Here is an 18,026-nt window from a genome sequence, read left to right on the forward strand (position 1 = left end):
TGTCAGAGTCTGTTAAACAAAATTCGTGTATCTGTTGAAATGTATTACTGATCTGACTACCAAATGGTCTCCACTTAAATTATCATGGTGGGGCAGGTTGGACACCATTAAAATGATGATTATACCCAAGGTGAATTATATTCTCAGTATGTTTCCAATACTGCTTGACGCATGTACATATAAACGTATGGAACACTTACTGGTCAAATTTCTATGGGCAAATAAACCTCCGCGCATTGCCTTAAAGGAACTCAAATGCTCCAAACAACATGGAGGGGTTAATTTCCCCAGCTTCTTGGATTACCATATGGCTTTTATGTTGAGACAGAGCTCTAAATGGATAACCTCCACTGCAAACGCCAATAAACCATTATGGTTACAATGGGAGTCAGAGAAATACAAATCAGTGCCTTTGCATTTATTAGCTTGGTCATATTTGCCTAAATCTGACAATAATCCAACACTAACTGCTTCCCAAACAGCCTTCAAATCCCTGGACCCCTGCGTCCAGTATCCTTTTTATTCGACCATTAACTCACACATATGGTATAATCCAAACTTTAAGATTAATGACAAATGTGTCTCATGGCCTAAATGGATAGAGGCAGGCGTCTGGTACATACACCTACTTCTTGATCGAAGTAAGTGGATTCCGTTTACAACATTACAATCAACATATAAACTGAACCACAAAAGCTACTTTCAATGGCTGCAATGGCACTGATCTTGACAAGTTAACAAACGCTACACCAAGCTGCTGGGATCTATGTCATCGATTCTCCAATGGAAAGAAAATAGCTTCTAACTGGTATAAGCTGCTACAAGACTGTTCTTTTCCTGCACCGTCCGCTTTGGAAAGCATATGGAATACGGAACTTAATACTTCATTAACTTCTGATCACTGGTAAAAAGTTTGGTCTTCACTATACAAGTCCTCTAAATCAGCAGCATACACTCAATCATCTTTCTTTGTGCTTCGTAGAGCTTTATGGACTCCGAATAAACTATCTAAAATTGACAAAAATTCATCAAATCGTTGCTGGTCCTGTAACACCGCTATAGGTACTTTGGACCACCTCCTCTACTTCTGCCCACTGCTGGAAGAATATTGCTCTCAAATTTGGAAAACTATCTCCAATATTTTGAATATTAAGGACACTTTATCATACACTATCATTATAACGGGAGAGCTTGGTCTGAGGTCTTCTATGAAGCCATATGAAGCTAAATTACTCCGCATATTATTGCACATAGCAGTCAAGATGATTTGCCATAGCTGGAAAGACTTTACACAGTTATCATATGACAGATGGTGGAATATGGTGTGTCTAACTGTCAAATATGAACATGCAGCTGCCGAAAGCTGTGGGTCTACCGTTTCTTTTAAGAAAGTATGGTCTCCAATACAAACTTATATTTCTCAACACTAACAGTATAACGATGTTGGGTGCTATAGCTATACTGTTATATATACATTATATACATATATATACATGGATAACATTAGTAATTCCATTTTCCTTTGTTGTATCATATTCTTGAGTTAATTTCACTACTGTATCCTGCCTAGCTGAGTACATGTTATAACTTAAGTTGTCACCACTGGCTATTTACCCTTTGTAACTTTGTTATATAAAACCAATAAAACTTATTGAAAAGAAAAAGAAATATGCATCTCTCAATGGCCCATTATACTCGGAGCAGATTGGATTGGATTATGTAGAGTTTGTGGAATAGGGAAGGTTTTGTTTTCAGAACACTCCCCTGTAGTGATGGATTTCAATTTTGAAAGAGTGGGTTGAATGGGATCATGGAGGATGCCAGCAGGTGTGCATGGGAGCCTGTAGTTTATACTTGGGTTACAGTGGCAGGAGTATGAGTGTTTTAATGCAGCTCATAGGGATATTATTTCATATATTGCTAGGCAGCACAAGCAGTTAATGCCTCCTTGCAACAGCTAGGGGAGCTGCTCTGGGGTGCAGAGGAGATTGATGAAGGTATCCACCTTTGTGTTACAAAACAATTCTTTCTGGTGCAGACTGCTTTGCACTCCCTTATTCATCAAAAGGACAGTAAATAGCTTGCTGAACCAGAAACATGGGCTGTTCTGCTAGGTAATAAAGCAGGAAGATGTCTTGTGCAAACTAGAGCTCTACCAAATAGCTTATTTTATTATTCAGCCGAATACAAATAATGAAAAATATTCGTCCAAAAAAAAATACTGAATGCAAATAATGGGCATTGAACTTTAACATAAAATAATAAAAGAAGCAATGTGACATCAGAGATCAAGTATTTCAATAGTGGAGTGGAAGTGGCCTAGTGGTTAGAGCACTGGTCTTGCAATCCAGAGGTGGCCGGTTCAAACCCCACTGCTGCTCCTTGTGATCTTGGGCAGGTCACTTAACCCTCCATTGCCTCAGGTACAAACTTAGATTGTGAGCCCTCCTGGGACAGAGAAATATCCAGTATACCTGAATGTAACTCACCTTGAGTTACTACTGAAAAAGGTGTGAGCAAAATCTAAAATAATAAATAAATAGGATTTAGTACAGTACTACTACTACTACTACTACTTGACATTTCTAAAGCGCTACTAGGGTTACGCAGCGCTGTACAATTTAACATAGAAGGACAGTAGAGCCACAGATTAATCATATTCAAATTTGAATAAGTATATTCGATACAGCCCTAGTGCAAGCAGAGCATAGGGCCAGGTTTGTGCCAATATTAAAGAGTCATAAGGAAGAGCAGTTCATTTCTAACAAACAAATGAGCAAAACTCTTGCCTAACTGTATGTGTGCCTCTACTCAGGGGTAGGAGATTTGGGGGAAGGTAGCCTTTTTGGACAGCCTAGAACATCTCCAGCTCAATTGAGAGCAGGGAAGTCAGCTTGTGGTTCCCATCAAAGATGAGGAAATTTTGCAAATGATAAAACAACTTGGAAATTTGAAGACGCCGGACCCGATGGCCTTCATGCTGAATTTTATAAAATATTAAGATATCATGTGGTAGGCCTCCTCAAGGCTATGTCTGATGAGGCTTGGTGTTTGGGCTCCTTCCCTCCTGGGATGAACCAGGCTTTGATTAATTACAGTGTTACTTAAGGCAGGAAAAAATCTAGAGGGAGGCAGGGTTTTATAGGGTTATTCCCTGAAAACAAATATGAAGATTTATGCTAAGGTGTTAGAAGATGTTCAAGGCCATATTGCCCTTACTGGTGAGTGGGGAGCAGGTGGAGTTCATTCCTTGGCAACATGAGGGAACAAATGTGCAGCATGAATTTGCAGGGATGGAGGCTGCCCAATGTGTGGGAATTGACACATTGGCAGTAAATGTTGACATTGAAAAGGCCTTTGATAGAGTTTCTTGGATCTATTTGTGGTATGTTTTGCAAAAGTTTGGGATGGGGCACAATATCATTAACAGCACTGAAGTGTTCTATCATAAGCCTTGTGCACAGGTGTTTGTTAATGGGAGATGTCTTCACAGTACAAGTTGGCAAGGGGGAGAACCTCTCTACAGTGCTGTTTGCTACTACTACTAGTTATCATTTCTATAGCACTACAAGACGTACGCAGCGCTGTACACTGCACTGTATATCAAGCCTCTGGCATAGAAAAATGATGGCAGATAAAGGCCGTGTGGCCTATCCAATCTGCCCATCCATATCACCCACTATGTTGTTCAACGCATCTACCACCCTTTCTGTAAAGAAGTGATTTCTTTAGATTATTTTTGAGTCTATCCCCCTTCAACTTCATCTTATACCCTCTAGTTCCAGAGCTTCCTTTCAGTTAAAAGAGACCTGCCTCCTATGCATTTATGCCATGGAAATATTTTAAATGTCTCAGTCATATCGCCTCTCTTGTCTTTTTTTTTTTTTTAAACAAAGTATACATATTGAGGTCTATGAGTCTGTCTCTATATGCACATAAATAAAGCAAGATCCAGAGACTCTGGGGGTTTGGGTTAGCAAAGAGAAGGTAAAGACTGCTCTCTTTGCAGATGATTTATTAGTGATGTTGGATGATCCAAGGGCATCTCTACTCTGACTCTTGGAAGTATTCTGACAGTTTGGGAATTTTCTGGTCTGCAGGTCAATAGGGAGAAAGTTTTGGTGCTGGTCATTGCTGGAGGTGTGAAGTCTAGTTAGGTAGGGCCCTTTTCCTTAGAATCTCTCCAACTGACAAAATAGTCAGATTCAGCTTAATTTTGCCTAAATAGCATTATGTTCTCCAAAGCTTGTGGATGGTGTTGTGAAAATGAGAAAGGAACAAATAGGACAAGACTGTTAGGTATTCTTGTGTAAGGGACATAGGCTACAGGTGAAATACAGGTGTTGCCAAGGGCAGTGGCTGATGGAGAACTTGGCCTGCCTGATTTAAGTAACATCTATTGCCTCCTGTGCTATGTGTAGGATTAGCTTTTGGACTCATCTGAATAAGCAGATGCCCAACTAGAAGAACAGATGGATCAGTTATACACCCTTGAATATGTGCTTTGTTCAGCTATTCTTTGTTGTTTTGTGAGGGATGCTCAAAATTTGCTTGTAAAAGCAGCAAGGTGGACCTAATGAGTACATTGTAACCTTAGGCTGTCCACGAGAATGTCAATATATCTCCCACTTTGTGGGAATAAAGAATTCCCTTCGGGGATGAGGGCCACTAACTTCAATAAGTGGCAGCAGCTAGGATTGTGCAGTGTGGGCTTGTTTCTGGAAGGTGGAAGCATAATAGTCATAAGCTTTGACCTTTAAGTATATAAGTACATAAGTATTGCCACACTGGGACAGACCGAAGGTCCATCAAGCCCACCATCTTGTTTCCAACAATGGCCAATCCAGGTCACAAGTACCTGGTAAGACCCCAAAACAGTACAATACATTTTATGCTACTCATTCTAGAAATAAGCAGTGGATTTTCCCCGTCCATTTTAATAATGGTCTATGGACTTTTCATTTAGGAAGTCATCCAAACCTTTTTTAAACCCCGCTAAGCTAAATGCTTTTACTACATTCTCTGGCAATGAATTCCACAGTTTAATTACACGATGAATGAAAAAATATTTTCTCCGATTTGTTTTAAATTTACTACTTTGTAGCTTCATTGCGTGCCCCCTAGTCCTACAACTTTTGGAAAGAGTAAACAAGCGATTCATGTGTACCCATTCCACTCCACTCATTATTTTATAGACCTCTATCACATATCCCCTCATCTGTACCTTTTCTAATTCCACTGTATCTTTTTTGAGGTGCAGTGACCAGAATTGAACATCATATTCGAGGTGCGGTCAAACCATGGAGCGATACAAAGGTATTCTAATGTCCTCATTTTTGTTTTCCATTCCTTTCCTAATAATACCTAACATTCTATTTGCTTTCTTAGCCACCACAGCACACTGAGCAGAGCGTTTCAACGTATCATCAACGATGATGCCTAGATCCCTTTCCTAGTCAGTGACTCCTAATGTGGAACCTTGCATTATTATGTACATACAGTGGGGGAAATAAGTATTTGATCCCTTGCTGATTTTGTAAGTTTGCCCACTGACAAAGACATGAGCAGCCCATAATTGAAGGGTAGGTTATTGGTAACAGTAAGAGATAGCACATCACAAATTAAATCCGGAAAATCACATTGTGGAAAGTATATGAATTTATTTGCATTCTGCAGAGGGAAATAAGTATTTGATCCCCCACCAACCAGTAAGAGATCTGGCCCCTACAGACCAGGTAGATGCTCCAAATCAACTCGTTACCTGCATGACAGACAGCTGTCGGCAATGGTCACCTGTATGAAAGACACCTGTCCACAGACTCAGTGAATCAGTCAGACTCTAACCTCTACAAAATGGCCAAGAGCAAGGAGCTGTCTAAGGATGTCAGGGACAAGATCATACACCTGCACAAGGCTGGAATGGGCTACAAAACCATCAGTAAGACGCTGGGCGAGAAGGAGACAACTGTTGGTGCCATAGTAAGAAAATGAAAGAAGTACAAAATGACTGTCAATCGACAAAGATCTGGGGCTCCACGCAAAATCTCACCTCGTGGGGTATCCTTGATCATGAGGAAGGTTAGAAATCAGCCTACAACTACAAGGGGGGAACTTGTCAATGATCTCAAGGCAGCTGGGACCACTGTCACCACGAAAACCATTGGTAACACATTACGACATAACGGATTGCAATCCTGCAGTGCCCACAAGGTCCCCCTGCTCCGGAAGGCACATGTGACGGCCCGTCTGAAGTTTGCCAGTGAACACCTGGATGATGCCGAGAGTGATTGGGAGAAGGTGCTGTGGTCAGATGAGACAAAAATTGAGCTCTTTGGCATGAACTCAACTCGCCGTGTTTGGAGGAAGAGAAATGCTGCCTATGACCCAAAGAACACCGTCCCCACTGTCAAGCATGGAGGTGGAAATGTTATGTTTTGGGGGTGTTTCTCTGCTAAGGGCACAGGACTACTTCACCGCATCAATGGGAGAATGGATGGGGCCATGTACCGTACAATTCTGAGTGACAACCTCCTTCCCTCCGCCAGGGCCTTAAAAATGGGTCGTGGCTGGGTCTTCCAGCACGACAATGACCCAAAACATACAGCCAAGGCAACAAAGGAGTGGCTCAGGAAGAAGCACATTAGGGTCATGGAGTGGCCTAGCCAGTCACCAGACCTTAATCCCATTGAAAACTTATGGAGGGAGCTGAAGCTGCGAGTTGCCAAGCAACAGCCCAGAACTCTTAATGATTTAGAGATGATCTGCAAAGAGGAGTGGACCAAAATTCCTCCTGACATGTGTGCAAACCTCATCATCAACTACAGAAGACGTCTGACCGCTGTGCTTGCCAACAAGGGTTTTGCCACCAAGTATTAGGTCTTGTTTGCCAGAGGGATTAAATACTTATTTCCCTCTGCAGAATGCAAATAAATTCATATACTTTCCACAATGTGATTTTCCGGATTTAATTTGTGATGTGCTATCTCTCACTGTTACCAATAACCTACCCTTCAATTATGGGCTGCTCATGTCTTTGTCAGTGGGCAAACTTACAAAATCAGCAAGGGATCAAATACTTATTTCCCCCACTGTATAATTCGGGTTCATCTTTCCCACTTATATCACTTTGCACTTGATCACATTAAAAGTCATCTGCCATTTAGACGCCCAGTCTCCCAAGGTCCTCTTGTAATTTTTCACAATCCTCTTGTGATTTAACGACTTTGAATAACTTTGTGTCAACTGCAAATTTAATTACCTCACTAGTTACACCCATCTCTAGATCTTTTATTAAAATGTTAAAAAGCAGCAGTCCCAGCACAGAGCCCTGGGGAACCTCACTATCTACCCTTCTCCATTGAGAATACTGACAATTTAACCCTAGTCTCTGTTTCTGAAAGATTTTCTTTTAATTCTTATAGCTTCCTTCACCTCACTTTTTAACCATGTCGGCTGTCATTTGGTCTTCCTTTCTCCTTTTTTAATACATGGAATATATTTGGCCTGGGCTTCAAGGATGGTATTTTTGAACAGCATCTATGCCTGATGTAAATTTTTGACCTTCGCAGCTGCTCCTCTAATTTTTTTTTCACCATTCTTCTCATTTTATCATTGTCTCATTTTTGAAAGTTAAATGCTAACATATTGGATTTCCTATGTGTACTTACACCAGAGCCTATATCAAATCTGATCATATCATGATCACTGTTCTCAAGCGAACCCAGCACCATTACCTCCCGCACCAGATAATGCGCTCCACTAAAGATAGGTCTAGAATTTTTCCTTCTCTTGTTGGCTCCTGTACCAGCTGCTCCAGAAAGCAATGTTTGATTTCGTCAAGGAATTTTACCTCACTAGCATGCCCTGATGTTATACATACCCAGGCAATATCGGGGTAATTGAAATCACTCATTATTGTGTTACCCAGTTTGTTAGCCTTCCTAATTTCTGATAACATTTCTACATCTGTCTGTTCATCCTGGCCAGGTGGACAGTAGTACACTCTAATCACTATCCTTTTCTCTTTTACACATAGAATTTCTAGCCATAGGGATTCCAAGATGTGTCCTGCAGAATCTTTAAATCTATTCAAGGCCCTCCTTAACCTATAATACTACTCCTTCCACCAATTTGATCCACTCTATCACTGCGATATTATTTGTACCCTGGTATAACAGTGTCCCATTGGCTATCTTCCTTTTACCAGATCTCAGAAATGCCTATTATATCTATCTTTTCATTTAGTGCAATATATTCTAACCCCCCCCCCATCTTATTTCTTAAACTTCTGGCATTTCAAATAATGTTTGTTGTTCTTATTTACAACTTGCTCAGCAGTTGACAGAGATAATTTGCAATCTTTATATTTAAACATTTTATTGAACAATAAAGAAGCAAATACAAATACTGTAGATTCATGTCATCATTTTACAACAATTTCAACCCTACCCGTTCCCCCCTCCCCTTTCCACCTCCCCCCCCCCCCTTTTCATTCCCTAATTTGCAATCTTTAAAATCTGTCTGCTCGTCTACTATGGTCTCTATTGCAACCTCACTATCCGGATGCCGTGTTTTCCCTGTTTTGGTGATATCTTTTCAAGATACCTTGTTCAGAACCATGTAACATAGTAGATGAGGCAGATAAAGACCTGTATGGTCCACCCAGTCTGCCCAACAAGATAAGCTCACTGTATGAGCTTCTTTATATGTATATGTGTTTTTAGTGGCTGTCAGCCTTCCCTTAGTTTCTAGTTTAAAGCTGTTCTATGTCCTTTTTAAATGTCAATGCCAGCAGCCTGGTTCCACTCTGCTTAAGGTGGAGCCCATCTTTCTGGAATATTTATTTATTTGGATTTATTAACCGCCTTTATGAAGAGATTCACCTAAGGCGGTGTACAGTAGGTTTAACATCAAACTTTCAATTTTGTTAACAGCATAACAACAGCAAAATGTACAAGTACAAATATAAATACAGTAAATACAGCAAATTGAAACCTAATAGGACTACCATGAAACAGGATCAAAAATATATATATTTAACAGCACTGAAATTCAAACAACAGAGATATAATATGATGTAAGTATATGTAACAGTAGGCTCCCCTTTCCACAGATGGTTGCCCAGTTCCTCCTCCCTGAACCATCGCCTCATCCACACATTGAGACTCCGGAGCTCTGCCTATCTCTTGGGTGCTACATGTGGAATGGGGAGCACATCTGAAAAGATTTCAGCTTTCTACATAAGAGCTAGATTTGGCTTCCAGAACCTCGCTCCCATGTTTTTCTATGTCACTGGTACCCACATGTACCAAGACAGCAGGCTCCATCCCGGCACTGTCTAAAATCTTATTTAGTGTCAGATGGATGTCTCACTGTTGCTTTCATCAGACTATCTTGAAACATACAGTATATTTAATATTCCATCCTTAACCATATACTGTAGGTTATGCAGTTGGTTAGTTCAAAAGGAAACCATTCAACTAGTGACTTCTGATTGTCTAAAAGTACTCTGTCAGTTCAGAGAAAGGCAAAAATCAAAACCACTGCATCCACAGTCACTTCTGAAACACACAGTGAAATAAATAATTCCTAGCCAACTTCAAACAGGGTTAACAGTTTACAAAAAAAACAAAACACATTTGTTAAAATTGAACGAAAAGACAATTATATATCTAGTTTCCATTTGAAAATGAATATCTAAGCTAGAGCTAGGTTTTATTCAAATTTAAGTACTTGTGAGATTTCACCGACATTGGTAAAATTCCTGGAACCCAGTACAGTATATGTTAAATTGTAAGACTTAAAAAAAAAAAAAAAAAAAAGAATGTGCTACATTACCGCAGACAAGTAGCAAATGCTCTTCTTGCATTTCTATGTAGAAAATGGATAGGAAACCCTTTAAAGGTGTGTCCATCAGGTACTGCCCTCCTGATAGCATCTTGAAATTCTTCATTTCCTGCAGAAATGCCAGTAGTGCGTTCAGTCTCATATGCTGCCAAAGCTGGTGACAAGAGATAGGAAAGCTGGTCGTCCCAAATGGTGGTGAGGCCCAAATCCTTCAGGACAAAGAAGAGACAGAAGAACTGCATTAACATATTGCTTATCTTTGACAGATGTTCTCTGAAGAAAACCAATCACACACACAGTTGGTCATTGTCACTTGACACTGATGGTTGCTTCTGAACTCTCCTGAAAATCTTCAAAATTCCTTTCAGCATGTGCTGAATATGTTCCAATATTCTCATGATCACGCGGTGTGCTTCAATTCTCTACTTAAGCACACAAGCTCAACTATTTAAGAGGAAGAAGTAGGACTGGTGAACTGCTGTCTTCAAAGAATACTTATTATAGGTAAGCAACTTGGCTTTTTCTGAAAACAAGGTGTTCACCATTGTCACACACCATGGACTTCCTAGGTAAGGGATGTCTTCTAATAAAAAAAGGGGGAAAATAAAAGTCCTGTTGACAGGACAGGTCCTTTTGATGGGTTAGAATTCTGGATTTCTTTTTTCAAATTTAAACAGACACAATCTTAAATCAAGTTAAGCTCTATATCTCAAAGACCCTGAAGAATGACCTGCCCAAACCTGCTGTTCCAACAAATAGTAATGGTGCCTACAAGGGAAGGGGTAATACTAGACATGGCGCTTACACCCGGACGTGTTTTTCTTGCAACTAAGGCACAAAAAGGTGCCCGAAATGACCAGATGACCACCGAAGAGAATCGGGGATGACCTCCCGTTACTCCCCCAGTGGTCACTAACCCCCTCCCACCCTCAAAAAACATATTTAAAAATATGTCGTGCCAGCCTCTATGACAGTCTCAGATGTCATACTCAAGTCCATGACAGCGTATGCAGGTCCCTGGAGCAGTTTTAGTGGGTACTACAGTGCACTTCAGACAGGTGGACCCAGGCCCATACCCCCCCCCCCTACCTGTTACGTTTGTGGCGGAAACATCAAGCTCTCTCTCCAAAACCACCACAAACCCACTGTACCCACATATATGTGCCCCCCTTCACCCATAAGGGCTATGGTAGTGGTGTACAGTTGTGGGTAGTGGGTTTTGGGGGGCTCAGCACACAAGGTAAGGGAACTATGTTCCTGGGAGCAATTTTTGAAGTCCACTGCAGTGCCCCCTAGGGTGCCCAGCTGGTGTCCTGGCATGTCAGGAGGACCAGTGCACTACAAATGCTGACTCCTCCCACAACCAAATGGCTTGCATTTGGACGTTTTTGACACGGACATCTTACACATTGTTAATGCAACTCATGCTTTATGATTCTAGTCTCAAAGTGCTATTAAAGAAATGGCTTGGAACAGTTTTGCAATGAACCAGGATATATTCTTACCTTCCTATGCTCAGACACCAGTATCCTCAGCTGCAGCTCTATCTCATTACTCACAGCAGCTGCATCAATCATAGAAGCACAAAAAGGAGGACAAGGCGGCAGGGAAGTGGTGGATCCTGGGCTACATACAGATTTAATCGCCTCTTCGCTCATGGGTTTCCACTTAGATTCATCATGCAAGTCAAATATGCAGAGTTCTACTGCATCCGAGGGCTGGCAATTACCCAAAAACCTCTGATGGTTGAAGACGCAGCCAATTGTGCGATAGGGATACAGTGGCTTAGGCTGTTCAATCAGTGGGGGATCATCGGGATTTATGGGTTTGTGAACGTACCTGAAAAGTATAAGATTTTAAAACATGAATGCATGACCTCCCAGTGCTACACAGAAAGTAGCACAAAATTACATTTCACCAGGGAAGCTCTGCTCTAAGGGGATGAAGCAAGCAGTCTCCACTTATAGGGGATCCAACACACACAAAAATGTTTAATAGATTAGATTTAGATTTACTATTTCTAATCCACTTTTACCCAAGGCAGAGTACAAAGATATATACAGAATAAAACAAATAAAAATGGTATTGTAGCAAAAATAATCCCAACAAAATTGTAATGTAAATAGTCTACCAAATATATTATCAACATTTGGTCTCATTTGACACCATCTTCAAATGATGAAAGGTGGCAAAGTTCTTTGTGGAGCAAATATTCAAAAATACCAATATGGGTGGCATTGATACCACCCAGGTAAGGTGTTTAAAAAAAAAAAAAGCAGTTTTTTTGTGTAACTTTATGCACAGAATGCAACATGTGCTATGCACATAATATAGTTATATGTATAAGAGGTAAAAGAGTTAGGCGTGATCCCTGGGAAGTTCCAAGGTTACCTGCTAAATGGATAAGTTATCCGTTTCAAGTTAAGCCAGCAAAATAGTAGACCCAGCTCAAGCAATTAGTGGTGTTAGCTACCACAAACATATATTCAGCAATGCTACTTAAAAGGTATAACCCACACAAAGTGCAAGCACTTTACACTGCTGCTAAAAATTGGTTCGTACTTTAACATTTGATGTGCCAGTTATTTTTGTAATATCTTGAAACAGTGATTTTGGAGGTTGTGCATTCAGGGACTCTTAGTTAAGTACTTGTTTTGATATCAGGGTGAAGCAATATTTGTGTCTGTATCTGCAGTCACAGGTCTACATCATTCACTCTGCTAGTCCAGCCAGCCCTTCTTGATTTCCAATTATATACTCATGATAACCAGAATTTATGTAAAGATAACTACATCACATTCATAAATACATATCAAAATATAATTACCAAATAAACTAAAAAAAAAACAAAACAAAACAATTTTTCCCAACCCAGACAAAAACAAACCCCACATTGTGCTGCCCCACCAACATTCAATTTCCTCAATATTTAGCTCTGGGATTTCTCCCTCCATTACCTCTAGACACTTCCAAACAGGGGTGACAAAAAAAAAACTATTTCATTTCAAAAGTACCAGTTAAATATGTTGCTGCTAAACTGGTAACAAGTGGACATTATGGCAGGCAGAATATATACTGCACATAGTTACACCCTTTAAAAAAACAGTGCTATTCTATATGCCTATTAAAAGGATGTCATGAGATGTCAACAGTAGACCCAGCTCAGGCACTCCCTTTTAAGGACCAGCGCTTGCGCTTCTTTAACAACAACGGCCAATTCCTTTCTATGCTTCATTTCACTTAATCACAACTAATATATTGCACTTTGTGGTATCTATATACCCATCTATCATTTCCTCTATACAGTGTGGAGGCAGGAGGAAAAGCTATTTCCAAGAGATAACAGCACCTTCTCTCCCTGCTCTGGGGAATCCACAAATCCTTGTTTGACTGTATGCACTGGATTATCTCCTGTTTTATCATATATCCTATAATTTAACACTACAGGAAGTTGCACAGACAAATATGTGAAAGAAGTCACATAGTTCTGTTTCATAAAGTACATCCCATCCACCAAGCAAATGCTTCTCACATACTGTACCTCAGGGCTCACTTTTACCTGTGGCCTGTTAAACTCTCCCAAAATATAATTGATCCATCCGTGCTACAAGTCATCACCCATGCATGAGGAACACCTTTGGCCTTTGTCCCTATACACACAAATGCATCCAGCCCATAACCTAGGAGAAGGCTGCACAAAAGGTTAGCATGATCTTCACAGTCCCCCTAGAAAAAAACACACAGTAACAAGGTCCAGTCAGTAAAAAAAAGTATACATCACAGAGGTATTCTATTTGCTGTGGTCCTTCTAGGGCCACAACTAAAACATGCAATTTAACCTGATCATTAGACCAGACATATGCAAATGCGCCAGATGAATACTCACTGACATCCTGAAAAACATGTGCCCATGCTCACTAATCTGTATGGGTAAAAACCACTTAAAATGTTCATTTGAGACTAAATGAGCACAGAAGCAGAACTGTCAAACAAAAGTTTGAAGCTCTTAATATCTAGTTACAGTACGATGTCGATTATCTGAACACCATTACTGGAATGGCACAAAACAGCATACATATGGGTGGGCCAGAGTGGGAACAGGCCCGTCCAGTAGCAGCACATCACCCCCCCCCCCCCCCCCAATCTCCATTTCCCACAGGTAGTTGAAAAATTAAAAGGATACAGCACCATCTGGAGGTGTATAGAAAGAAGGCCACGCAAAGCTCCACTGTGTCGCAAGTGCCTACATACCATGCATGGTCACATTTATGTGCCTGCGCGTCAGTATGAGGCACGCGCTACCCAGTGGACCTTCACGAGGCCTTCTTTCTATCCAGCTCCAAATGGTGCCGTATCCTTCTGGTGAGCAATTTTAATTTTTCATAGGTTTGAGCAACTCATCCCATCTGTAGAAAGGCCCAGTGGAAGTAAGGCTGAGAAACCCCTGCAGAGTCTCCATGGGATAAGGAACAGCAGCTGCAAGTGCAAAGAGATGATTTGTCCAATCATTCGGATTTGTGATTATCTGGACCACACTTTGCTGAGGATGGTCCAGATAATTGGCATCGTACTGTATTTGAATAGTTTGAGAAATTTCTTATGTGGTCTATGTCACTCGTATTTTGCAGCTTTTATTATGATTACTGAGAAAAAGCAATCAAACTGTGGGCTCCTTTATGAAGCGGCACTACTGATTAGCATGCGTTGAATATGAAAAAGCTTCTTTGAATTCAGAATATGCTAATCAGTAGCGCCGCTTCGTAAAAGGAGCGCTGTGAGTATGTTACAAAAAGAGATCTGTAGTATTAGGTTTTCACAGACTATTCAACATTAGTAATTGCTAACTACTAATGAGAACTTTGAGAGAGAAATGTTCAAAGCACATAGACTTACAAAGTTACACATGCATCTATGTGCTTTGAAAATGAGCACCTATATTTCTATAACACTTGAGCTGTAGATGTTTATTTTCTTTTTATTTCAGATTACTTGCATTAAAGAACAACTGGAACTAGTTTGAGTCTCCCACATGGTGATGCTAAAAATACTGGTTTAACTTAACGTCAAACATTGTTATGGCATCTTGTGAGGCTAGCAGAGATATAGGAGTATTTATTGATTGTATTTGTATATAATCTTATTACAATTTTTAAATTATTGTCACTTTGTATATGTTTTATGTCCTTTGTAATTTATATTATACTCCCAACACGGTCTGAGAGTGAAATGTGGCTACGCCGGGCTTATGTTTGAATAAAACCTCGAATTTGAATTTCGATGCATCCAGTTTGGTGGTATTATCTTGATGGTCTTTGGACTGGTTATATCACCCAGCCTTTGTGTTTTGCTCCATGAGCCTTATAGTGGCTCATTGAATTGAGCAACAGCACTTTTGTGGATCTGAAGTAAGTGATCATATGAGCCATGTGAAATGAGTCTCCGCTGAGGTCACTAATACATAAGCTTCAAAGGTTTATGGCATGCAGAGCGTTCGTTTGAAGTATTTACTATAGCTCCCACTTATACAAGTTTTTGACCATTTAAATGAAATGAACCCTGACATACTATAATTCCTCTGTGAATTACCACGAGTCATACTCCATTTAGCTGCCATTTCAATCACACAGTTAAGTACATAAGATGCACAATTTTGTTTGCATGGGGGACATAATATTACCACTCGACAGTAGAACACCTTTAGAGCAAATGCATGTCTTGTTCTTGCTCTGACAGACCACTTCTGTAAAAATGCGTTGTGTTACTTGTTTGCTTACATAATATGAGGACATTTTTCATAGCACTTAGACTTACAAAGTTCTATTGGAACTTTGTAAGTCTAAGTGCTATGAAAATAAGCCCCTAAGTGACCCAGACTAAATACTGTCACAGACAGGAATTCTGAGAATGACAAACCATTGGTCTATCTTACCACAACACCCCGATGTTATATTTTAGAAACCCAATTTATGATTTGAATGTCTATAAACAAGCATTTAGATATGTACATCTCATACATGTCTAAATCCAGCTTTTAGAAAGCTGGGATGTATACGTCCACTTGCAAATACATGTATATTGCAAGGGGGTGTGGTCTAGGTGTGTTTTAGGTGGGATTAGTGCAAGGCTGAAATATACATGTGCATTCCCCCATTTCAGAAGAGGATGCATATTTATGTTCCAAGAGATTTACATGTGATTTCTCATGTTGTGCAGCGCTCTACAAGAGGGATTAGAGGATGTCACCCCCACTTAATCCCCAAGGATTTTTTTGTCCCAAACCCCCACCCCAAAAGTGATACTGGACCATAGGTTAGGTCTGTACATCGACAGTGCCCCCCAACATTATTTCTATTACTATTCCACTTGATTGTCTCTCCGGATTGGGGAGGTCATCTTTGACCCTCAGTTGTCTTTTCCTTCCTAAATTTCCACTTTTAAGGTTTCAGTTTTGGAGCGAAAGAAGGGAAGAGGGGAATACTTGGGCTATCTTGTGCTCATATTTGGCACATATTTTCAAACCTGTGATGTCTAAATGGGCTTCAGTGCAGGAAAGTCAAATAAGAAATGTGACAGAACAGCGTGTTTTTAAGCTTGTAAATTATACTGAATATTTTTTGAAATGTATTTCTCTAGTTTGGCCAGCAGGTGGTGCATGTTTATGTTTAAAACTGTTACAAAAGGAATGTCCGTTCTTTATTTTAGTTATCATACAGATAAAGGAAATGCCTATAGTGATGTAACCAGCTATTTTTGAAAGTTGTTGTTCTGGACTCTTGATTGGCCCAGGAGTTCGTTTCATTTGGATTGTACTGGCTTTTGCCCCCGTTTCAGCCCGGGAGAAGAAAGACAGAGAGTCCTCTTTGCTGAAGCCCTGTAAAACAGTTATATTTGCTAACTGGTGAGCAGCTATATGTCCTGATCTCCCCTGGTACTTTCTAGAAAGTAAACAAATCTTTAGTTAGTGTTATAATTGATCCATATTTCAGTTACCTGTTTGCTAGTTGCACATTTTTTATTCAATGTTCAATTTTTAAGACAATAAACAAGTTTGTTGCGCCTGTCTGGACTGATAAAGAATCTTGGTGGTTTGTGTGTTGGGTCTGCGAGTGCTTTCTGCGAATTGTGGGACCACTGGCTCTAGTAACCTAGAAATCACAGGGGATAATTTGAGAGCAGGAGACTCGCCCAGAGGTGGTTGAGACCCAGTCAGTGGGAAAAGGGTGCTAGTGTAGAGCAGGAGCAACAGGTGCAGGCAGACCTGGGCTGTGCTGCAGATAGACCCTCTAAGTGACTGAAGGTAGCCCCAAGCGGGTGGCTAGGTGTTTCATGACAGACCTTTAGTCCTTTTTTTTGTAGCAGCAGTGGGATTGTCAGCCTCAGTGCATGAAGTGAGGATCACCATCCACTGCGTGGTTCAGAGTCTTTTTTATCTGTAACCTCCAGACACAGAACACAGTGAACAAGTGCAGCAATAATACAGCCCTTCCCAGTTCAGTTTTTTTTTGGTAGTGTTAAGAGATTAGCAGTGTGCTGATGGCGAATGGCAACAGCCAGTAGACACCGGAGATGTCTGACCTAACACAAGAGCAACTGGATGGCCTTGGCAAGCAGGAGACGCAGGACCGGCCTACGCACAGAGTTCTCCTGAAGGGAAACCATACTCCTTGTGGACAATGGCCCATGCATTGGCAGGGCCAGATGCCATGCCAGTTGAAATCCATCAGATCTACATGATACAGCCAACAGCTGCCAGACCAGCTGCAACAAAAGGAACAGAAGAGCGACAGTGGCAAAAGAAATGGGAACGTGACGCGCGATAGCGGGGAGAGGAGCATGAATTCCAGCTGCAGAAAACGAAGCTGGAGATGGAATTGGCTGATATACAAAGCTTCACCCCAACCCCTGCGCCGAAGCCACAGGCAGGATCCAATGTTTGCACAGTTTGATGATACCCGAGGTGACATAGATGGATCTGCCTTTGAAAAAATTTGCTGCCTCAATGAGATTCCTCAGAAAGACTGGGTGCGCTATCTGGGAGGAAAGCTCACTGGTAGAGCACTTGAGGCATTCCAAGGAATGTCCATGGAGACATGCTCCCAGTTTGAGGAAGTGCGCAAAGCTTTGTTGAACCGGTAACAGAATTCAAACATGTGTGGGAAAAACATATAGGAATCCTCCTC

General features: G+C 40.8%; 1 protein-coding gene across 1 annotated transcript in view; it reads right to left on the minus strand.

Annotated features, from left to right (window-relative positions):
* CEP76 (centrosomal protein 76) overlaps positions 1-18,026 on the minus strand; it is an 83,123-nt gene that overhangs the window by 11,321 nt on the left and 53,776 nt on the right. The window contains exons 10-12 of the mRNA XM_030212403.1: positions 13,406-13,572; positions 11,352-11,685; positions 9,838-10,055 (exon numbers count right to left, since the gene is read on the minus strand). Coding sequence (XP_030068263.1) covers positions 9,838-10,055; positions 11,352-11,685; positions 13,406-13,572 — 719 coding nt within the window. The remainder of the gene's footprint in view (positions 1-9,837; positions 10,056-11,351; positions 11,686-13,405; positions 13,573-18,026) is intronic.

This window comes from Microcaecilia unicolor, chromosome 1, assembly GCF_901765095.1.
Source record: "Microcaecilia unicolor chromosome 1, aMicUni1.1, whole genome shotgun sequence".
In the NCBI taxonomy this organism is placed as follows: Eukaryota; Metazoa; Chordata; class Amphibia; order Gymnophiona; family Siphonopidae; genus Microcaecilia; species Microcaecilia unicolor.